The sequence below is a fragment of the Lipotes vexillifer genome, unplaced genomic scaffold (assembly GCF_000442215.2).
Source record: "Lipotes vexillifer unplaced genomic scaffold, Lipotes_vexillifer_v1.1 scaffold58, whole genome shotgun sequence".
Classification (NCBI taxonomy): Eukaryota; Metazoa; Chordata; class Mammalia; order Artiodactyla; family Lipotidae; genus Lipotes; species Lipotes vexillifer.
The window spans coordinates 4,172,370-4,192,131 of record NW_006781997.1 but is presented as its reverse complement, the minus strand read 5'-3'; the positions used below and the strand labels follow the sequence as shown (position 1 = coordinate 4,192,131).

The 19,762-nt window shown below is 40.2% G+C and overlaps 1 protein-coding gene across 4 annotated transcripts in view; it reads right to left on the bottom strand.

Annotated features, from left to right (window-relative positions):
* The window catches only part of GOPC (golgi associated PDZ and coiled-coil motif containing), a 46,339-nt gene extending 33,365 nt beyond the window's left edge, over positions 1 to 12,974 (bottom strand). For 2 of the 4 annotated variants that reach the window (XM_007454919.1, XM_007454920.1), the window contains exon 1: positions 12,414 to 12,701. In XM_007454919.1, the coding sequence (XP_007454981.1) occupies positions 12,414 to 12,701 (288 nt within the window). Of the gene's footprint in view, positions 1 to 12,413 lie in introns of all 4 variants that reach the window. The other 2 variants (XM_007454917.1, XM_007454918.1) reach the window with 2 other exon arrangements.
* Between the last annotated feature and the right edge of the window lie 6,788 nt (positions 12,975 to 19,762).

Sequence of the window (19,762 nt, the reverse complement as noted above, 5' to 3'; positions counted from 1 at the left end):
GCAGCAGCAGCCTTAGCGTCTCCTGCCCGTCTCTGGTTTCCGAGCTTTTAGCCGCAGCTCGCGCCCGTCTCTGGAGCTCCTTTAGGCAGCGCTCTTAAAACCCCTCTCCTCGCGCACCAGGAAACACAGAGGCAAGAAAAGGTCTCTTGCCTCTTGGGTAGGTCCAGACTTTTCCCCGGACTCCCTCCCGGCTAGCCGTGGCGCACTAACCCCTTCGGGCTATGTTCAAGCCGCCAACCCCAGTCCTCTCCCTGAGCTCCGACCGAAACCGAAACCGAGCCTCAGCTCGCAGCCCCGCCCGCCCCCGGCGGGTGAGCACACGAGCCTCTCGGGCTGGTGAGCGCCGGTCGGCGCCGATCCTCTGTGCGGGAATCTCTCCGCTTTGCCCTCCGCGCCCCTGTTGCTGTGCTGTCCTCCGCGGCTCCGAAGCTCCCCGCTCCGCCTCCCGCAATCTCTGCCCGCGAAGGGGCTCCTAGTGTGTGGAGACCTTTCCTCCTTCACGGCTCCCTCCCACTGGTGCAGGTACCGTCCTTATCCTTTTGTCTCTGTTTATTCTTTTTTCTCTTGCCCTACCCAGGTACGTGGGGAGTTTCTTGCCTTTTGGGAGGTCTGAGGTCTCCTGCCAGCGTTCAGTAGGTGTTCTGTAGGAGTTGCTCCACGTGTAGAGGAATTTCTGGTGTATCTGTGGGGAGGAAGGTGATCTCTGCGTCTTACTCCTCCGCCATCTTGGAAAGAGTCCCCAGATTGGAATTTAATCTCTAGCAATTATACCATCTAATGCCAATATCTAAAATTTACCATCTACACCCACCTACTTACCAAAAGGCTTTAAAGCTCATAAGAGCAATAAAACAAATGTAAAAAATAAAAATCATACAGAGATGGCAAGATATGACTGTAAAAAAAAAGACATCTTATTACAGTTGAGTATTAAATACTGAGTCTCTTATTAATAGAACCTTTACAGATTATAGAATTCTCCTTGCCTCATTTAAAGAAGCAACGTCATTTTATCTGGTGAGACTGTCTTTTTTTTTCTTCGATCGAAACTTTTAAAAGAATCTATTATAGAGATTCTTATATAAAAGATCCTAAGCTATTTATACCTGACAGACAGCAGAACCATTCTTCAAGGTGATAATGTAACTAATGAAAGCATTTTGATCCATTCTCTTTCTTTTCTTCTACTTCTTCAAAATAGCTGAACAAAGTCTTAGAGCTCATTTAATTTAACCAACTCCTTTATAAAGAATCTTCCTCGGGCTTCCCTGGTGGCACAGTGGTTGAGGGTCCGCCTGCCGATGCAGGGGACACGGGTTCGTGCCCTGGTCCGGGAAGATCCCACATGCCGCGAAGTGGCTGGGCCCGTGAGCCATGGCCGCTGAGCCTGCGCGTCCGGAGCCTGTGCTCCGCAACGGGAGAGGCCACAACAGTGAGAGGCCCGCGTACCGCAAAAAAAAAAGAATAATCCTCTATTTTATCTCTTCTTCCTGTGCCCAGGATGGTTAGTGCTGCCCTACTATCGAAGATCATAAAAAGCCAATGAGCCTGTTCTAAAGCAAAGACTGTGACCAAACAGAAAATATATTCAAAGGTCAAAGATAAAAATCTCTGTCATCCCTCAAGGTAAGAAATAATATTCTTTTTTATTACATGTCAGCTCTTGAAGCAGTCTGTTCATTTGGCTGATCAAAGTTCTGTGAGAAAACTCCACCTATTTGCTCCAATTTCCAATCTGAGCATAAAGACCACAAACTTCATCTGTCATTATTTCTCCCCAAAGTATTCTACAGTTCAAGACAAGCAAACATATTTTTAGTTTTAGTCTCCCACAACATCACACATTCATTCAACATGTATTTATTAAGCACCAATATACGCCAAGCAGTGGGCTGGGTTCTAGGGATACACTGGTAGACAAAACAAATGTGGATCCTGCCCTGCAGAGCTTCAGTGGCCTTGTGCAGGAGGCAGCTCATAAAGAAAATGAATGGCATATATAATAATAGTATTAACCATGTGCCAGGCACTGTTTTGAACATATTCATGTTTTAATTGTCCTAATCCTCACAATAATCCTCAAAGATACTTTTTGTATTGAGAAGGAAAGTGAAGCACAGAGGTTAGGTAACTTGCCCTAGGTCATTACAAAGCCAGTAGTAATATACATAACTACAAACCATAATAAGCTATAGGAAAGAAGCAAAGAGAATCAGAATTAGTGGGGTGGGAGTGTATGGCTATCCTTCTGGGAAGTGTTTCGGTTATTATCAGAGCAGCAGTTCTCACAGGTCTATGGGACCATTTCAGGGCATCCACAAGGTCAAAACTATTTTCATAATAAAAAAATATTAATTGCCTTTTTCATTATAACAAAATATTAATTGCCTTTTTCATTGTGTTGACATTGTACTGAAGGTACAAAAGCAATTATGAATAGAATGCTTACAACACAAGTCAACGCAGTGGCACCAAACTACCAGTAGTCACTGTACTCTTCACTCTCATGCACTCGTAGTCAAAACAAAACAAAACAAAGACAAAAAAACAAGGACTTCCCTGTTGGCACTGTGGTTAAGAATCCGCCTACCAATGCAGGGGACATAGGTTTGAGCCCTGGTCCAGGAAGATCCCACGTTCCGCAGAGCAACTAAGCCCTTACACCACAGCTACTGAGCCTGCACTCTAGAGCCCATGCACCACAACTACTGAGCCCACGTGCTGCAACTACTGAAGCACACGCCTAGGGCCCGTGCTCCACAGCAAAGAGAAGCCACCTCAATGATAAGCCCGCCCACCGCAACTAGAAAAAGCCCAAGCGCAGCACTAAAGACCCAACACAGCAAAAAATAAATAAATTTATAAAAAACAAATAAACAAAAACAAAACCCAAAAATTCACTTAAGAATGTCCTTGATGAAGCAGTAAAATTATTAATTTCTAAAAATCTCAACCTTGAGTAAGTCTTTTTAATATTCTATGTGATGAAATGGGAAGCATACATAAAGCATACCTGCTGCATATCAAACTATGTTGCCTCAAGGAAAAGCACTTATGCAACTGTTTGAGATGCAAAACTGAACATTTTTTTCTTGGAACACCATATTTATTTGAAAGAAGAACAAACTGTGGTTATTAAGATTAATATATTTGGCAGACATGTTCTTGAGAATAAAGTGAATCTGTTATTTCAAGGAAAACTGACAGCATTTGTTGGCAATGATAAGAACTTACACTTTCAAGGGGAAAATTAGAATTTTGGAAAATTGGAATCCATCACCATAAGCTTGACAGCTTCTTAATACTTACAGATTTTTCTCATGAGACTGCAGATATTAACAAATGTGATTTTTTGATATTGTATAATGAGATGTGTCCACATTTGGAAGATCTGGATAACTCAGCAAACCAATATTTTCAAAATGACCAATGCACAATGTTAAAATCATGCCTTGGTAAAAGATCCATTCAAAGGCTACAAAGATAGACCAATGTATTTTAATGTAATGGTGTATGAAAAGTTCATTGATAGGGTTTCAGACTCCACATTGTAACTAACCTTTAAGAAACTACCTTTTACTATCAAAGAAGAATATCCACAATTATTTGAAATGGCTACTAAAATACTCCTCCCTGATCGAGCTACTTCTCTGTGAGGTTAAATTTTCTTCCTATAACCAAAACCACAAACCACAACTGTTTGAAAGCAGATGTGAGAGTCCAGCTATCTTCTATTAAACCAGATATATATTTTTTAAATTTTAATATAAAATAATACTACTCATAATTTTTTGGAAAATATAGTTATTTTTTCATTAATAATGATATTAACATGTAATGGGTTTATTGGGTTTATTTATGGGTTTATTGCTGCTTTTTTTTTTTTTTTTTTTTCTGTACCCGGGCCTCAGCAACTGGGTAGAAAATTTGGGTCCCAGAGAGGAACTTTACCAGTAGTTGCGCAGGCTCAGCGGCCATGGCTCACGGGCCCAGCCGCTCCGCGGCATGTGGGATCTTCCCGGACTGTGGCACGAACCCGTGTCCCCTGCATCGCCAGGCGGACCCTCACCACTGCGCCACCAGGGAAGCCCTACTGTTGCTATTTTTAACTGATGTAATATTTACAGTTTTCTCAGTTGTAATTTCTAACACAGTAAATACCAGTAGATATAACCCATATTTAGAAAAAAGAAAAAAAAAAAGCTCTTTGGGGCCTTATAATTTGTAGAATGTAAAGGGGTCCTAAGACCAAAAAGTTTAAGAATTATTATCTTAGAGTTTCTGAAAGGAGACCCATGTGGCCTGGGCCATACAGAATAAGAGGAAAGAATGATAAGATATGTCATTGGAGGGCTATCCAGAGGTCAGATCACACAGAGCTTATCAGTGATAATGAGCCTGAATTTATTCAAAGTACAATTGAGGAATTTAAAGCAGAATGACATGATTAAATTTATGTTTTAAAAACGGCAGCTGGACTTCCCTGCTGGCGCAGTGGTTAAGAATCCGCCTGCCAATGCAGGGGACACAGGTTCGAGCCCTGGTCCGGGAAGATCCCACATGCCGCAGAGCAACTAAGCCCGTGTGCCACAACTACTGAGCCTGTGATCTAGAACCCATGAGCCACAACTACTGAGCCCATGTGCTGCAACTACTGAAGCCGTGCTCTGCAACAAGAAGCCACAGCAATGAGAAGCCCGCGTGCCTCAACAAAGAGTAGCCCCCACTCACAGCAACTAGAGAAAAGCCCACGTACAGCAAGACCCAACACAGCCAAAAAGAAAGGCAGCTGTGTGTAACATGGGAGACAATGTGACTGAACTAGAGTTGGGGGATTTGAAATGGAGACAAGTAGATAAGTCTATGATGTATTTTTAAAAGTTAAAGTACTTTAAACCTCAAAATGAAGTTCCAAACGAGATAAAATGTTTTCTGTTTTCATTTTAAAGAATTCAGCTGCTCTATAATTAAACTCGAGGTGGGATGAGGAGAATCAACCTACCAAATATACTAGAAATGTCAAAAGTACACTAAATCCATACTCAATACTCTAATGTAATGATGTTTAAAGTTATTTTTAGTCAGTTTCAAATTTTTCTTAAAATGGAATACCATGAAATATTAACTAACAAATCATATCTTTGTGATTGATTCAGTCTTTCACTAATATGGTGGGCCCTATGTTAGACACAATGGATAGTAGAGTCAACAAGACAGACACCATCCGAGCTCTCATGAAACTTGTATTACAGAATGATTACTGATAAACTTTGAAGACTCATGGCAGAATGAGGCAACTAAAGTTGTTTCAAATAATTTATTCATTCAAATAAACATTTATTGAATATATACAGTGTGCCAGGATCTGGAGACAAAATGATGAATAAGACATGATTCTGCCCTTGAGGATTTTACTGTCTAGTAGAAACAGATAAAAAATACATTTCCAATTATGATGTAAAAAGTGTTGTAAATACTAGTGTACAGGCATGTGTGATGTACCAATTTAAAAAGAAACAAAGGGAGTCAGAAAATAGAAGTTTACCTGAATGCTGAATGGAGAAAAGCTAATACATGGAGTAGGGAAAGGGAAGGTCTGAGATGTGAAAACCCCTAGCAAGTGAGATAAGAATGTAAGTGGGTCAAAAAGGTTGGTGTTTAATGTGTGAGTTCCAAATTTCCAAAAATTGGCCCCCTTTTAAAAGGGGCCAAACACCAATTCTGTAATCCACATATAAATCAACTTGATATCATGGAGGAAAAAACTACCAACCAATTCTTAGAAACCAAAATGGGTTCACAAACGGATAATGCTACCACCAAAAGTCAGCTTTCACAAGCATTTGATAGTTCAGATTATTTCACCTATGACAAAGTCTTGGCCTTCAAAGAGCTTACCTTCTAGAGGTAGAGAAATGTGGCAACCACAAGTTATAGTACAATGTGTAATAACAAATCTTGTAACAGCCCAAGCAAGTTCAAGGTGTTAAGACAGCCTCTGCCTACAGAGAGCAGAGAAGAGTTGGGTGAGGAAAGCCTTCACAGAGATGATGATGTAAGTGGTGTGTTGAAAGATGAGTGGGTGTTTGACACTGTAGACAAAGGGGACAGAGAAGGTATTATACACAAAAGCCTGTGCCAAAGTAGAGATGCCATGAAAGAGCAGGCCTATTTAGAGAAATGCAAAGAAACCAGTTTTAATTGAGGCAAAAGCAGCTAAGAAGGGGTGACAAGAGATGAGGACAGACAGACTGGACACTGATCAACACGCTGCAGAGTTTGAATTTTAGCCAGTAAGTAATAGGGAGGTATACAAAGAAGAGTGACGTAGTCAGACTTGCCTTTTGATATGAACCATTAATATGAATCACTTTAGAATGATTTTGGCAATGAGAGGATGATTTGGAGGGGGTAAGAAGCAATTAGGAAACTATGTTAGGAATATGCAAAAAAGGGATACGGACCTTAACCATGCACAACCTCCTAAACTCAACCCATTATCTTTCCTGCCAGACCCACTCCTTCTCCTGGATTCCTTACTTCAGTGAATGGTATAAGTCTCCTAGGGTTGTCATAACAAATTACCACAAACTTGTTGGCTTAAAAGAACAAAAATGTACTCTCTCACAGTTCAGGATGCAGGAGCCCCAAATCAAGGCACTGGCAGGGTTGGTGCCTTCTGGAGACCCTGAAAGAGAACTGTGCCTGTCTCCTAATACTGTGGTTGCCAGCAATTCTTGGCATTTCTTGGCTTGTAGACAAGTCACTCCAATCTCTTATTCCATCCTCACATAGCCTTCTTCTCTGTGTCCCTGTGTATCCTCGGAGGATACTCTCACTGGATTTAGGACCCACTGTAATCTGCTATGACCTCATCTCCATCCTTATATTAATTACATTTGTAAAGAACCTATTTCCAAGTAAGGTCACATTCTGAGGTTCTGTGTAGACACGAATTTGGGCGGGGGAGCACTATTCAAGCCACTGTAGGTATCAACCAATATATTTCCCAAACAGAAATGTGGTATCATCCTTAACCATTCCTCTTCCTTTGCATCTAGATAATTATCAAATACTATTTCTACTCCTTTAAAGATTATCTCCTTTTCTTCATCCCCAATACCATTTTCATTTCAATAACACTCTTGTCTATATAGCAAACTCCTTGCTACAGCACTGGTTGAACTCAATTATTACTCTCATTACTGTGCCTGTATTGCCAGAGAAAGTCATACGACAGGGCAGACTGGTTGTACCATGAATTTATGATAACTCCAAATTAGTCCTCAGCATTGTCTGGCAGTCCTTCTACTTCTCTGGCCAACCTGCTCTCCCACTCTTCCATTACTATTTCAAATCTTTTTCACTCTCCTCGAGCCCTTACTTTCACCCACTTTCAGCAGTTGTCCCAGGCTCCTATTCTACAGAGAATAAAGAAGCCATCAAACAAAACACTCCCGCTTCTGTGCTTATCATCTCTCCTTTCCCTTTAAGTATAATAGCTGTCCTTTCAATATAAAGGACAGCTATTCATTCTCTCTACATGTATTTTGGATTTCATCTTCACTCAGAAGTCTTACTAATTATCCTCTCCTTCTCTAGAATATTCAGATTTTCCCTCAACTAGATGCTTCTCATTGGCTTGTAAACATGTTTAAGTTTATTTTTCCATTAAAAAAAAAAGAAAACAATACCTCCCTTGAAATCCCCCTCCCCCTCCCGGCTATCCAGCCACACTCAATTTTTTCTGCTTGCTTTTTTTCTTTCCACCTCCTCCTTCCCCAGCCAGACATAAATGTGTTTTTGGAGAGCTTGGTTTCTCTAGTTCTGTAGTCTTGGGCCCCTTACTTAATCCCTATAAAATGGGAATAACAATACTAAACCTACCCCACAGGACTATTTTGAGAATTGGGTGAATCGATATATATAAAAGACCTAGCACAGAGCCTGGCCCATAGTAACTGATCAACAGTTAGCAATATAGTATTGCTAGCAATATATAATATCCATCCATTTATCCAGCCAACTGACACCTTGGAGTCATCCTGAATTCCCTCATCCCTCTGTTTTAACCCATCCCTAGATTTTATTTTTACTTCTCAAATCTCTCTTGTTCTGAACACTTTCCTCCACCTCTGCTATCCTACTCCCATCATCTCACATGGATCAGAATTAAGAGCCCCTTAAATGGTTTTCTGCATTTATCCTTGTTATTTCCCCAAATTCTCTCCTTATCATAGCCAGAGTAACTATTCTAATCTCCTATCTGAGGTCACCACCTAATTTAAAACATTTCCCATTGTTATGATAAAGCCCTCAAATCTACTACATGGTCTAGAAAATCATGTAGATATTGTCCCTACCTACCTGTTCAAACTTATTTTGCATCTCACTTCTTTTGCCCTATGCTCTTATAACACATACCAACTCTCAGTTCTTCAAATGCATTAGCACTCGCCCATCACAGGTGCCTTCTACATCCTGTTCTCTCTACCAGAATGTTGAACGATACTCCTATTTCTCTTGGCCTAATTAATTCCTACTCATCCTTTATGTCTCAATTCAATAGTCACTTCCTCAAAGAAGCCTTTCTTGATGCCCCAGAATAGGTTCTCATTACTCTATGTACCTCAAAGTTGGAATTTCACATTTATATGATAATTATTTCAACAAATTCCAATAAAATCCAAGTTCCATAACAGTGATGATTATGTCCATTTTTGCTCTCCATTGTATCCCAAGTGCCCAACACAGCATATGGTGCATAATTAGCACTCAATAAATATATATTGGAGCAATATTAAACTTCAAGTTCAATGCTGCAAAACAGCCTCATCACTTGTTTAAAAACAGAATAGCTTTCCTATACTAGTCTAGAATGCTACCCAGTTCATCCAAGTATGGAACATGGCACTAGAAACTAAATATGAATAGCCTTGGTATAAGTAAGTAAGTAGAAGGGCAAAGGGAAATCAATGTAGTAATTATTGAAAAAGAGCAAGGATGGGGAATTCCCTGGCGGTTCAGTGGTCAGGATTAGGGAGGAGCTCTTACTGCCAGGGGCCCAGGTTTGATCGATCCCTAGTTGGGGAACTAATATCCCACAAACCAAGTGGCCAAGAAATAAAAAGAAGAGCAAGGATGGACAGGTGAGAATGGGGGCAGATTTTTGTGGGGGGGAATACTATTTTTGAAACCTACCATTTTATGGCAGTGAAACTGTTCAATGAGTGGTTAACAGCCAATGTTAAACAAACTGCAATAAAACTGATACACTAAAAAAAAATGAGAATAGCTTTAAAGCAGTAAAAGGGTAGTATATCATTCGTTCATTTTCAATGTGGCTCTAGACGGCTGTGAACAGTAAATCACTTTAAAAAAAGATACTTATTCAGCAATTGCTGAGGGAAAGGAGGACATGACAGAAGATATATTGTTTTGCTGTTATTTTAAAGAAGGGGTGACACAGGCAGACAACCGTACTTCAAGGCAGAGAGGTGAGTTCTTCTAAAGCACTGGTTCTCATCTTTTGTTCTACTCCAACACACCTACTACTGCTACTATTACTATTACTACTACTACTATCCTAATCAGTACCTGTGAATCCAGCACAGCTGTCACCAAGTGGCTCACCATAGCAGGGATTCTCAAGCAGGTGGGAAGTATAAAAGAGATGTGAGTAATTTGAAATGCACTACCTCAAAATATTCTGAATTCTGGGCTTCCCTGGTGGCGCAGTGGTTGGGAGTCCGCCTGCTGATGCAGGGGACGTGGGTTCGTGCCCCGGTCTGGGAGGATCCCACGTGCCGCGGAGCGGCCGGGCCCGTGCGCCATGGCCGCTGGGCCTGCGCGTCCGGAGCCTGTGCTCCTCAGCGGGAGAGGCCACGGCAGTGAGAGGCCCCCGCACAAAAAAAAAAAAAAAAAAAAAAAAAAAAAAATATATATATATATATATATATATTCTGAATTCTCTGCCCTCCCCTTCCCCTTATAGATATCCCTCTCCCCAAATATAATTTATGGAAAAAAGCAGTCACATAGATGTCACTTATATTTAATTTTTTAATGTAACCTCTGACTTTTTTTGTAGCAAAATTGTTTTCCTAACTATTATATTAATATTAAATTAACTACCTGAAGACAATGAGCAGAGGAAGGGCAATCTGGAAGGATACTCAAGACCAATTTAAATATATCATAAGTTACTCATACTGGAGGTACCTCTCTTGATTATAAAAATATTTTATTATGGCAATATGGTTTAAGGTATTAATCTCTAAAACCACCGAACTTTGGTGCACATCTGCTATATCAAACTGTAAGTGACCTCAAATATTATGTCTTAATGCCCATATCCTTAAAACAACAGAACTAATTCAATTCACTTACTAAGAAATAAAACAGGGCAAGAAAGTATGGAAATCTTTTCTAAAATTTCAAGATCTCAAAAGATTGCTAACAGTACACAGGGCAACCTCTGAAATTCTGCAGATGATACAATGGCAGATCTACTTTGAAAAGCACTACTGACAATGAACCTCTCTCCTCAGCAATCACAACAGATTCCATGAAAACTGAAAACTGTAGAAACTGCTAAATATAGAAAGAATAACCCCACAGAGAAGTCAACTGTAACTGAAAAAACACACAAACAATCCCCATTTCCTAAGATCTTTAAATCAAAGGCTTCTAGCATGTTGGAAAAACATGCTCACATTGTGATAGGCTAGCATTTCTTATTTTGAGAAATAATGCCACCTTCTAAGCCAGGACATGGAATCAGAATATGTAATTATAATTTCTAAAAAAGAACATGCATAATTTATTACAGCTCTGAGTACTCATTTAAAATATTTAAAGATGAAAAAAACTAAGCATCACCTCCTGCTCAAAGAACAATCATTTCTCCAAAATTAGGTTTTATATCTGAAGTCCAAATAGCACTTTAAAGTTTCCTTAAGTCATTTAAAAAATGAATTAGATCTTGTATCACTTTTTAAAATCTGTTTATCTCAGTAAATACTCTCAGTTGTAGAGTAGCAAAAGCTACTCTTGCTCTGCTATTTAAAGCTGAAGTACTATTTCTAAAGACCAACAAATGCAATTTCAATACATGAATAAATAACCATCTTCTAGAAACTACCACTAAAGCAAGAATTCAAGAGACATTTTCATATACCTAGATTAAGAAGTGATTAGCCTCATATCAACACTTCCAACCTTTTCAGAAAGGATGAAAGAAATTAACAGTCCTTTCAGTGAACAAGAGTCACAAAATCTCCCATATGCAATTCTATGCCAATCAAAGCTAAATTATACCACCTTTTTCACAACTGACAGGAAAGAGAAAGAATGCTAACCACTAAGCAAGGAGAGGATGCATTTCTGATATTCATATTGATTTGGATCCAATGGGCATTCTCAATCACCACAACTGATAGTAATGATGATTTCTCACAAAATCTAATGTTCAAAGAGCTGTGCACATCATTTATTATCCTATTTTTACCTACTTTAAAATGAAAGACCCATTCTCTTATTTATCTAGTTAGAAAATGATCTTTATGTAATGATAGTAATCTATCATGCTTTCTAAATATTGTAAAAATTTAATTTTCTGCAAAAATGGTAGGTTTTTTTGGAAGCACCACCACTGCACTCACACCCACAACCAAGATTAGAGACTAAAGCAAATGATCATCTTTCACACACTCTCAAAAATAAACCCAGACTTTGGGAAAGACAGTAAAGTACAGACAAAACCGCAATGTTAGAAGTCAGCTGAATAATTGTAGGGCGCTCTGGAGGGATGTGCCTGTAACTTAAGGACCAACTAACTGTAAACTGAAATCAACATTGATACCGTCTTGCTTATCCCACTAATTTTTCTTAAGAGCTTCGATCAAATTCCGCTAAATAGTTCGTGCAGTCAAGGTACAGTACGTCTGTGTGCAACAACAGAAATTGACCTGAAATAGTTAAAAATAATCAGGACTGTGTCTGTCTGGTGATATACAAACCTAGTTTATCAAGGTGAAAGTAGATCTAAAAACTCAAATGTTAAAAGGTGAGCTAAAGTATTCTTATGACAGAATCTCTGAGCTTCAGTTAAGTCTGAGCTCTGTTAACGTAACAGGCACAAGTAGGCTGGAGTAATTAGTTCCTGCTTCCTCTTCATAGAGATACAAGGGAGGTGGACAACAGGATCCCGGGAGACCCACACGTCAGTCCACACACCTTTTTCTGCTCTAACCTCACCTCACTCCTTTCCTGCGCGCGCGCGCGCGCACTCCCCCGTCACGTAGGAAGCCCAGGTGCCCGGCTGGCAGTTTTCTAGGGTCGTTTCACGGGTGCGTTAAATGAGGTCTGATGACTGGAGTTGAATGCCACCCCCTCCAGCGCCCACAGCTCACCTCTAGCTTGTGGTTGATTTGGGACACAGTCTGGGCTTTGTGGCAAAGCTGCGCAAAGCAGGAGCTCAGGCTGGTCATCTTCTGTCTCCCCTCATAAGTGATGTCCGCCTGGTCCGGATCGATCTCTCCCAGGAGCAGATCCACATCCACGAAGGCCTTGTCGAACTCCTTCTCCAGCACCTCCAGCCACCGGAACATGGATACCCCGCCGGGGGAGACCCCCACGGCGCATGAGGGGCCTCCTGGGCCCCCGCCGGCTCCTGCCGGGCATGGGCCGCCCGCCGACATGGCGCCGTCTATGGCCTCCCCCGACTTCTGCTGACCACGCAGTCCACCCGCGAGAGGAACTGATGGGACTGCGGGAACCCCCGCGCACGCACGCTCCGTCGGTCCCCTCTCTTAACCCTCGCGCGGCTAACGCCGGCTATGCAGCCCCGGAGGGGCAGGAGCGGCAGGAGCGGCGAAGCTGAGGCGGCGGCGGCGGCGGCGGCGGCGGCGGCGGCGGCACACGGAAGACGCGGGCCGTCCCACCTCTCGGCCCGCCCTCGCCGCGCATGCGTATCGAAGGCCTCAGCGGACGCAGCCAGGAGGGATGAAATGGGCGGGGCTGGGGTGCGACCTTGGCCTATGAAAAGCCTCTGCTTGGGACCGCCTGTCAGCGGCCATATTGACATCTGGCAAACTCCTGCTTGAATCCCCGAGAAACCGAGGCGCGTGGTGTTGGCTTCCAAGTTGGAAAGGCCCGAGGAAGAGAAGGTTGTCCACGTCGCAGAGAGGATCAGCTTCCACCCGTTTGACTTCAGAGTGGGCGGGAGCCGTTCTAGAGTCGTCCGGGAAAGTTTCCGCGGTGACGTCCCGGAGCAGGGAAGGAAGAGTGAGGAAGGGACGTTTGAGCCTGGGCGGTGGCCACGTTTTACCTTTTCCAGTCCAGTTCGTTTAGGGTGAGGTGCGTGGGGTGTGTGGACACACTCGTTCATTTTGGTAAACCAGGCCTTAAATTCCGGGTGGAATCTGTCTAGAACTGCAAGTTGAAGGGCAGCGGCTCACCAAGTTTTGCTGAATTAATACAAGGCCTTTTCTCTTGTGATTAAAAGTCAGGCAGCCTTGGGTTCAAGTTTTAAACTCTGTCACCTATTAGCTGTGCCATCTTAGTTGTATTTAATGTCGAAGCCTCAGTTTCCAAAATTTACTTAGTAGTAAGGTAAAATGCTTAGCTCCAGCGCTTGGCACTTGGTATGCCTTATTATTCACACCACAGGTCATACATTTCCAAAGCAACTACTTTAAAAGGTGTACTTATTTTAAAAACTGGCGTAGTGTTCCTACACGTGACAATTAGGTAAAAAAAAATTATAAAGATTCATATATTCATAATTATATTGAATGCAGAACCCTGTTGAGGCATCGGGGGCACAAAAATGAATGAGGCATGACCCTCACGTTAGCAGAACTCATAGGCTACTGAGTCTAACCCTTATAGCTGCAACTTTAATTTGAATACTCACTCTCAACCCCCTTCCACTTCAAGAGTAGCCCAGTCTTGAAAACAGAAGGAGAAACCAGTCTGATAGAGTAGAAACTGCCCCTCCTAGGAGACTTGCCTAAGGGAATATTTTACTGGCAGAAGACAGGCTCTTCCAGTTAATCTCCACCAAAGCCTGCACTGTGGGCCCCTCACTAATGCTATGCCAATGAGGAATAAGAAATCATAGCTTTAGTTTGCTCTCTGAGTCAGGGCAGACTGTTTAGCATAAAGTCCTTTGGCTTCAACAAACTTAGCTAAGCAAAACTACTCAGAGATCCTTGCCTTGAGCTTAAGTAGGCACATTCACACAGGTTTTACCCAGAAATAATATAAAACTAAGATTTGCATCTTTCCCCTGCTCCCTTCCAAATTAACTTTTTTTTTATCTGCCGTATTTGCAAGAACATCATTACTACAGCTACCAAGTTCCCACCACTTTCTCTATTCATAATATAGTTAGCAATCCCATTTTCAGGAATTTAAAGTCCGAAAATAATTTAAAGTTGGGGTTGAGGGGCCCACGTACATATGGAATCACAATAATAGCTTTCAGATATTGAATACATACTATGTGCTAAACATTGTGCTGTCTGCTTTACTTCTTTGACTCTCACAAAATCCTGTCAGTTAGCTGTGGTCAGTTTTTTATAGATGAGTCACAGAGAATTTAAGTATCTTGATAAGCTTGGTATACAACTAAAGATGCACTGAGGTGAGATTTCAATCTAGGTGTCTTTTTCTCCCAAGTCTTAGCTGTTAATCACGGGGTGTAGAAGGATGAGGAAATCCATTTCTTCATGTTTAAGCTACCAGTGTAATAAATTGGCAAATCAGTCTAAAAGTTTTTTTCAAAAAAAAAATTTTTCCCAATTATAAGGCATATATAAATCTATTAATATGTAAGAACTATTATCCAAAAAATTAACTGTAATACTCATTTTCTATTACTTAGCACTGTCTTTTGTTTATATGAACTACATTTGAAAACAAATTTCATTTCTTTAAAAAATATATCATTCAACTTCCTACTATATTGTGTGGGTACAACTGAAATGCATTTTAAGTGTTTATGTGTATCCAGTGCTCTGATCCTTGGTGAATACCCCCATTTTCGGCATTGAAGAGCCTGACTCCACTTCTGTGTACAATTTTACAACTCCCAAGTCACACCCTGTATCTCAGAACACTTTCATCTCATATTGTCCCTTCTCATTACCATGCGATGTAACAACTTCTGCATCCCTGTGTGCTTGCTGCTTGGTGCTATGTGACTATTTCAAATGCTCATGAGGAACCCTCTAGGTACACATTATCTTTTGCCCACCTTGACTGGGGTTCTGCATTTTTGCAAGTCACAGCCTAACACTGAAGTGAAAGGCAGGGTTTGATGTTCTAGTGCTGCCATCTGTTGTCAGTGTGCTTTATCTACACTTGTTGCCTTGTTTTGGTCTACTTTGGAATTTGGAATAGTATGTAATCTCAATACTTGTGGGACTTATTTTCTTAGGGATAATAAAATCTTGATACTTCTGTTTGCAATTGCACTGGCAGAAACCTCCAAAAACTGTTTCATGAGTCATGTTTGTGTGATTAAAAATTTCTTGTATAACTTAAATGTGACAGTTTTGTTTTAAGAATTTAAGAGTTTTACCATAAGGTATTACGAAGAATACAGTGGGGGACTGAGGAAACTGGGAAAAAAAGGAAGATGCTAAAGATTTCTTTGGTGGGTAGTGGTAATTAGCTGTGAGGTTAGTGTAGAGTTCAAACATTTATTAGCACATCGTTAATTGCAAAGGCACTGTAGTGAATGGACATAGAATTCTCCCTCTCCTTGGACTGGAGAGGGAGATTATCACTTATTGAATGCTACTGTGTGCCGGGCCCTGCACTAAGCTTCACATGTTTCATTTACTCTCCGGTAATCCTACAAGGAAAAGGAAAAGATATTAATAAGTATTATACCATTGGTCGCTAGAAACAATTGTATAATGAATAAAGAGGGCCAGGGAAAACCTGCTACCATTTTATTTGAGCAATGTGGGGAAAGTCTTGGAATATCATAGTCATATGTATTATATTTATTCATATTTGCCAACAATCTGAAATTCTGTGATACATATGCTGAAGAAGTTTGGGCATTACGAGGTGATTTATTAGCTTAATTCTCCTGATTATTTCTCTTGCATACACATATGGAACAACTGTTTGCCCTCTTGTTCTTAAAACTTGAGAATTTTGGTGCAGTGATGTAGGATTAGCTAAGAAACCTCTTCCAAGAGGCCTTCCTTTATTCTCATTTGGAACTATGGACTCCATCCCTGTTCAGTTTCCTGCAAATACCTGCTATAGTATTTATCATACATTTTTTGGAGCCCCTTGGACTGTGAGCTCCTTGGCAATAGTAATGGTATCTTGCTTATCTTTGAATCCCAGGTCCTAACACAAGATCTTGAATATAGTAGGAATGCTGAAAATATTTGTGTGGTCAGTTAAAAAATTAAGACATTACAACAGTCTACCTAGGAAATTCTAAAGAATTAGAATTTGCTGCTAGAGAGCATAGCTAAACATATTTTTTTATATTGGCTCAAGAGTTGGGAATATCTATAAAATATATGTTAAATATCTATAAAATACATATTCCTTTAAAATCCAAGGAATATTTTTCCCAACCTAAAGAGAAAGGTTCATTTAACAGTGATGGTTGATTTGACTAATAAATCCAGTATAATTTAGGCATCAAAAATTATTTTACCTATTCCATAGTTAAAATTTATAAGATACTACATTTGGTATGGTGTACCCAAACGTAAAAACAAAACACAGCAAAAAACAATTTGAAAAAGTCCTATTACTTATTGTTAAAATTGTCATACTACCCAAAGCAATCTACAGATTTAACGCAATCCCTATCAAATTTCCCATGACATTTTTCACAGAACTAGAATAAATAATCCTAAAATTTATATGGAACCATAAAAGACCCAGAATTGCCAAAGCAATCTTGAGGAAAAAGAACACAGCAGGAGGCATAACCCTCCCAGACTTCCAACAATACTATGAAACTACAATAATCAAAACAGCATGGTATTGGCACAAAAACAGACATATGGATCAATGGAATAGAACAGAGAGCCCAGAAATAAACCCACATGTCTATGGTCAATTAATTTTCAACAAAGGAGGCAAGAATATACAATGTGGAAAAGACAATCTCTTCAGCAAGTGGTGTTGGGAAGTTGGACAGCTGCATGTAAATCAATGAAGTTAGAACACACCCTCACACCATACACAAAAATAAACTCAAAATGGCTTAAAGACTTAAATATAAGACATGACCCCATAAAACTCCTGGAAGAGAACATAGGCAAAGCATTCTCTGAAATAAATTTTGGCAGTGATTTCTCAGGTCAGTCTCCAAAGGCAATAGAAATAAAAGCAAAAGTAAACAAATGGGATCAAATCAAACTTACAAGCTTTTACACAGCAAAGGAAATCATAAAATGAAAAGACAACCTACAGACTAGGAGAAAATATCTGCAAATGATGTGACTGACAATGGATTAATCTCCAAAATATACAAACAGCTCATACAATTCAATAACAAAAAAAAGAGCCCAATCGAAAAATGGGCAGAACATCCACATGAAAAGATGCTCATCATCGCTAATTATTAGAGAAATGCAAATCAAAACTACAATGAGGTAGTACCTCACACCAGTCAGAATGGCCATCATCAAAAAGTCTGCAAACAATAAATGCTGGAGCAGGTGTGGAGAAAAGGGAACCCTCCTACACTGTTGGTGGGAATGTAAATTGGTGCAGTCACTATGGAAAACAGTATGGACAGTATGGAGGTTCCTCAAAAAACTAAAAATAGAGTTGCCATATGATCCAGCAGTCCCATTCCTGGGCATATATCCAGACAAAACTATAATTTGAAAAGATACTTGCAGCCCTATGTTCATAGCAGCACTATTTACAATAGCCAAGACATGGAAACAACCTAGATGTCCATCAACAGATAAATGGATAAAGATATGGTATATATATACAATGGAATACTACTTAGCCATAAAAAAGAATGAAATCATGCCATTTTACAGCAACATGGGTGGACCTAGAGATTATCATACTAAGTCAGACAGAGAAAGACAAATATAATATCACTTATATGTGGAATCTAAAAAAAGTGATCCAAATGAACATATCTATGAAACAGAAACAGACTCACAGATATAGAGAACAGGCCTATGGTTGATAAGGGCGAAGGGGGGTGGGGGAGGGAAAAATTGGGAGTTTGGGATTAGCAGATGCAAACTATTATGTGTAGGATGGATAAACAACAAGGTCCTACTGTATAGCATAGGGAACTATATTCAATATCCTGTGATAAACCATAATGGAAAAGGATATGAAAAATAATATATATAGGTATAACTGAATCACTTTGTTGTACAGCAGAAATTAACACAACATTGTAAATAAACTATACTTAAATAAACATTTTTTAAAATCCCTATTACTATATTTTTATTCCCTAACACTCTCAGACTGCCTATAACTGCTTTTCCACTGTTACCTGAGCTACATTCTTCATTTACCCTTTCCCACAGCTCCAGGTTTGGGTCAGCACTATCTAAAACACCATTTATCAACCACGCTATCAGGGTTTACTGATCATTGATTCTTCCTCTTTCATCCACTGTCAAGTTACTGTTTACTTCTCACATTATCAGACCTTACAGATCAAACAGACTCCCCCTCATCAGCCTCTGTCATTTATTATATTTCTTCCACATTAGTTCTAAAAGGGGCCCAAAACAATTGCATTCTGAACACCATTTAACATTATCTTTTCTTTGCATGTATATTTAAAAGTATAAAAATATTTTAAATGATTGCATTAGAATTTTTGTAGTCTTCTAAATGAACAAGTCAGAAAAGTATAGTGAAACAATTACACAAAAAAACATGTCACAACCATTGTTAGAAATATAATTTGTTTGGTCCTTGGTTGCAACTCGCTCAAATCTCATTTGGCTTTTGTGGTCATGATGAGCAGGAGTGAGGGTGAAAAGATTTCTATAGTGGACATCTGTCACTACAAATAGGGGACTGTCCATATTTGAACCCCTTTCCTTTGTTTAGGGAATTCCCTCCCTTATGTGACTGGAATATCGGAAATAGTGTCCTCCTCCCATAATGAACTGAAAACGTAAGATAATCACTTGCCCGGCTCTGTGACAGCTAGAGCACAGGTATATGACCTAGGTTCACCTGACCAAAATCATCCACCTAAAATTTTTAACGTGGAGATAGTGAGGCAGGGATTGAAAGAATTCTTGTTGGTAGGGAGTAGAGAGAGATGGGGTGGGGGTTAGCTGCATCCTTTTTCAGTAGCCAACAGTGCAGACAACGGTATCCAATTTCCAGTTCAATGGTGGAGGCCAGGGCATCCATGTTGTGCAGTGATACTCACTGAAGTGTGTGATTCTGGCTATACAGCCTTCCTTTATTCTGTCCATTTCCAAATCTGGTTCTCCAGGTTTTCCTACAATTCTGTGTGCTACCCAGTTTTCTTTCAATAATTCCTTTTCTTCTTAAGCCGGCCAGAAATTTGTTTCCATTGCTTGCAACTAATAACCCAAACCCAAACTGATACAACCATCTTTTTTTTTTTTTTTTTTTTTGCCACACCGCACAGCTTCCAGGATCTTAGTTCCCCAACCAGGGATGGAACCCGTGCCCCCTGCAGTGGAAGCGCAGAGTCCTAACCACTGGACCACCAGGGAATTCCCACAACTATCATTTACTGAGA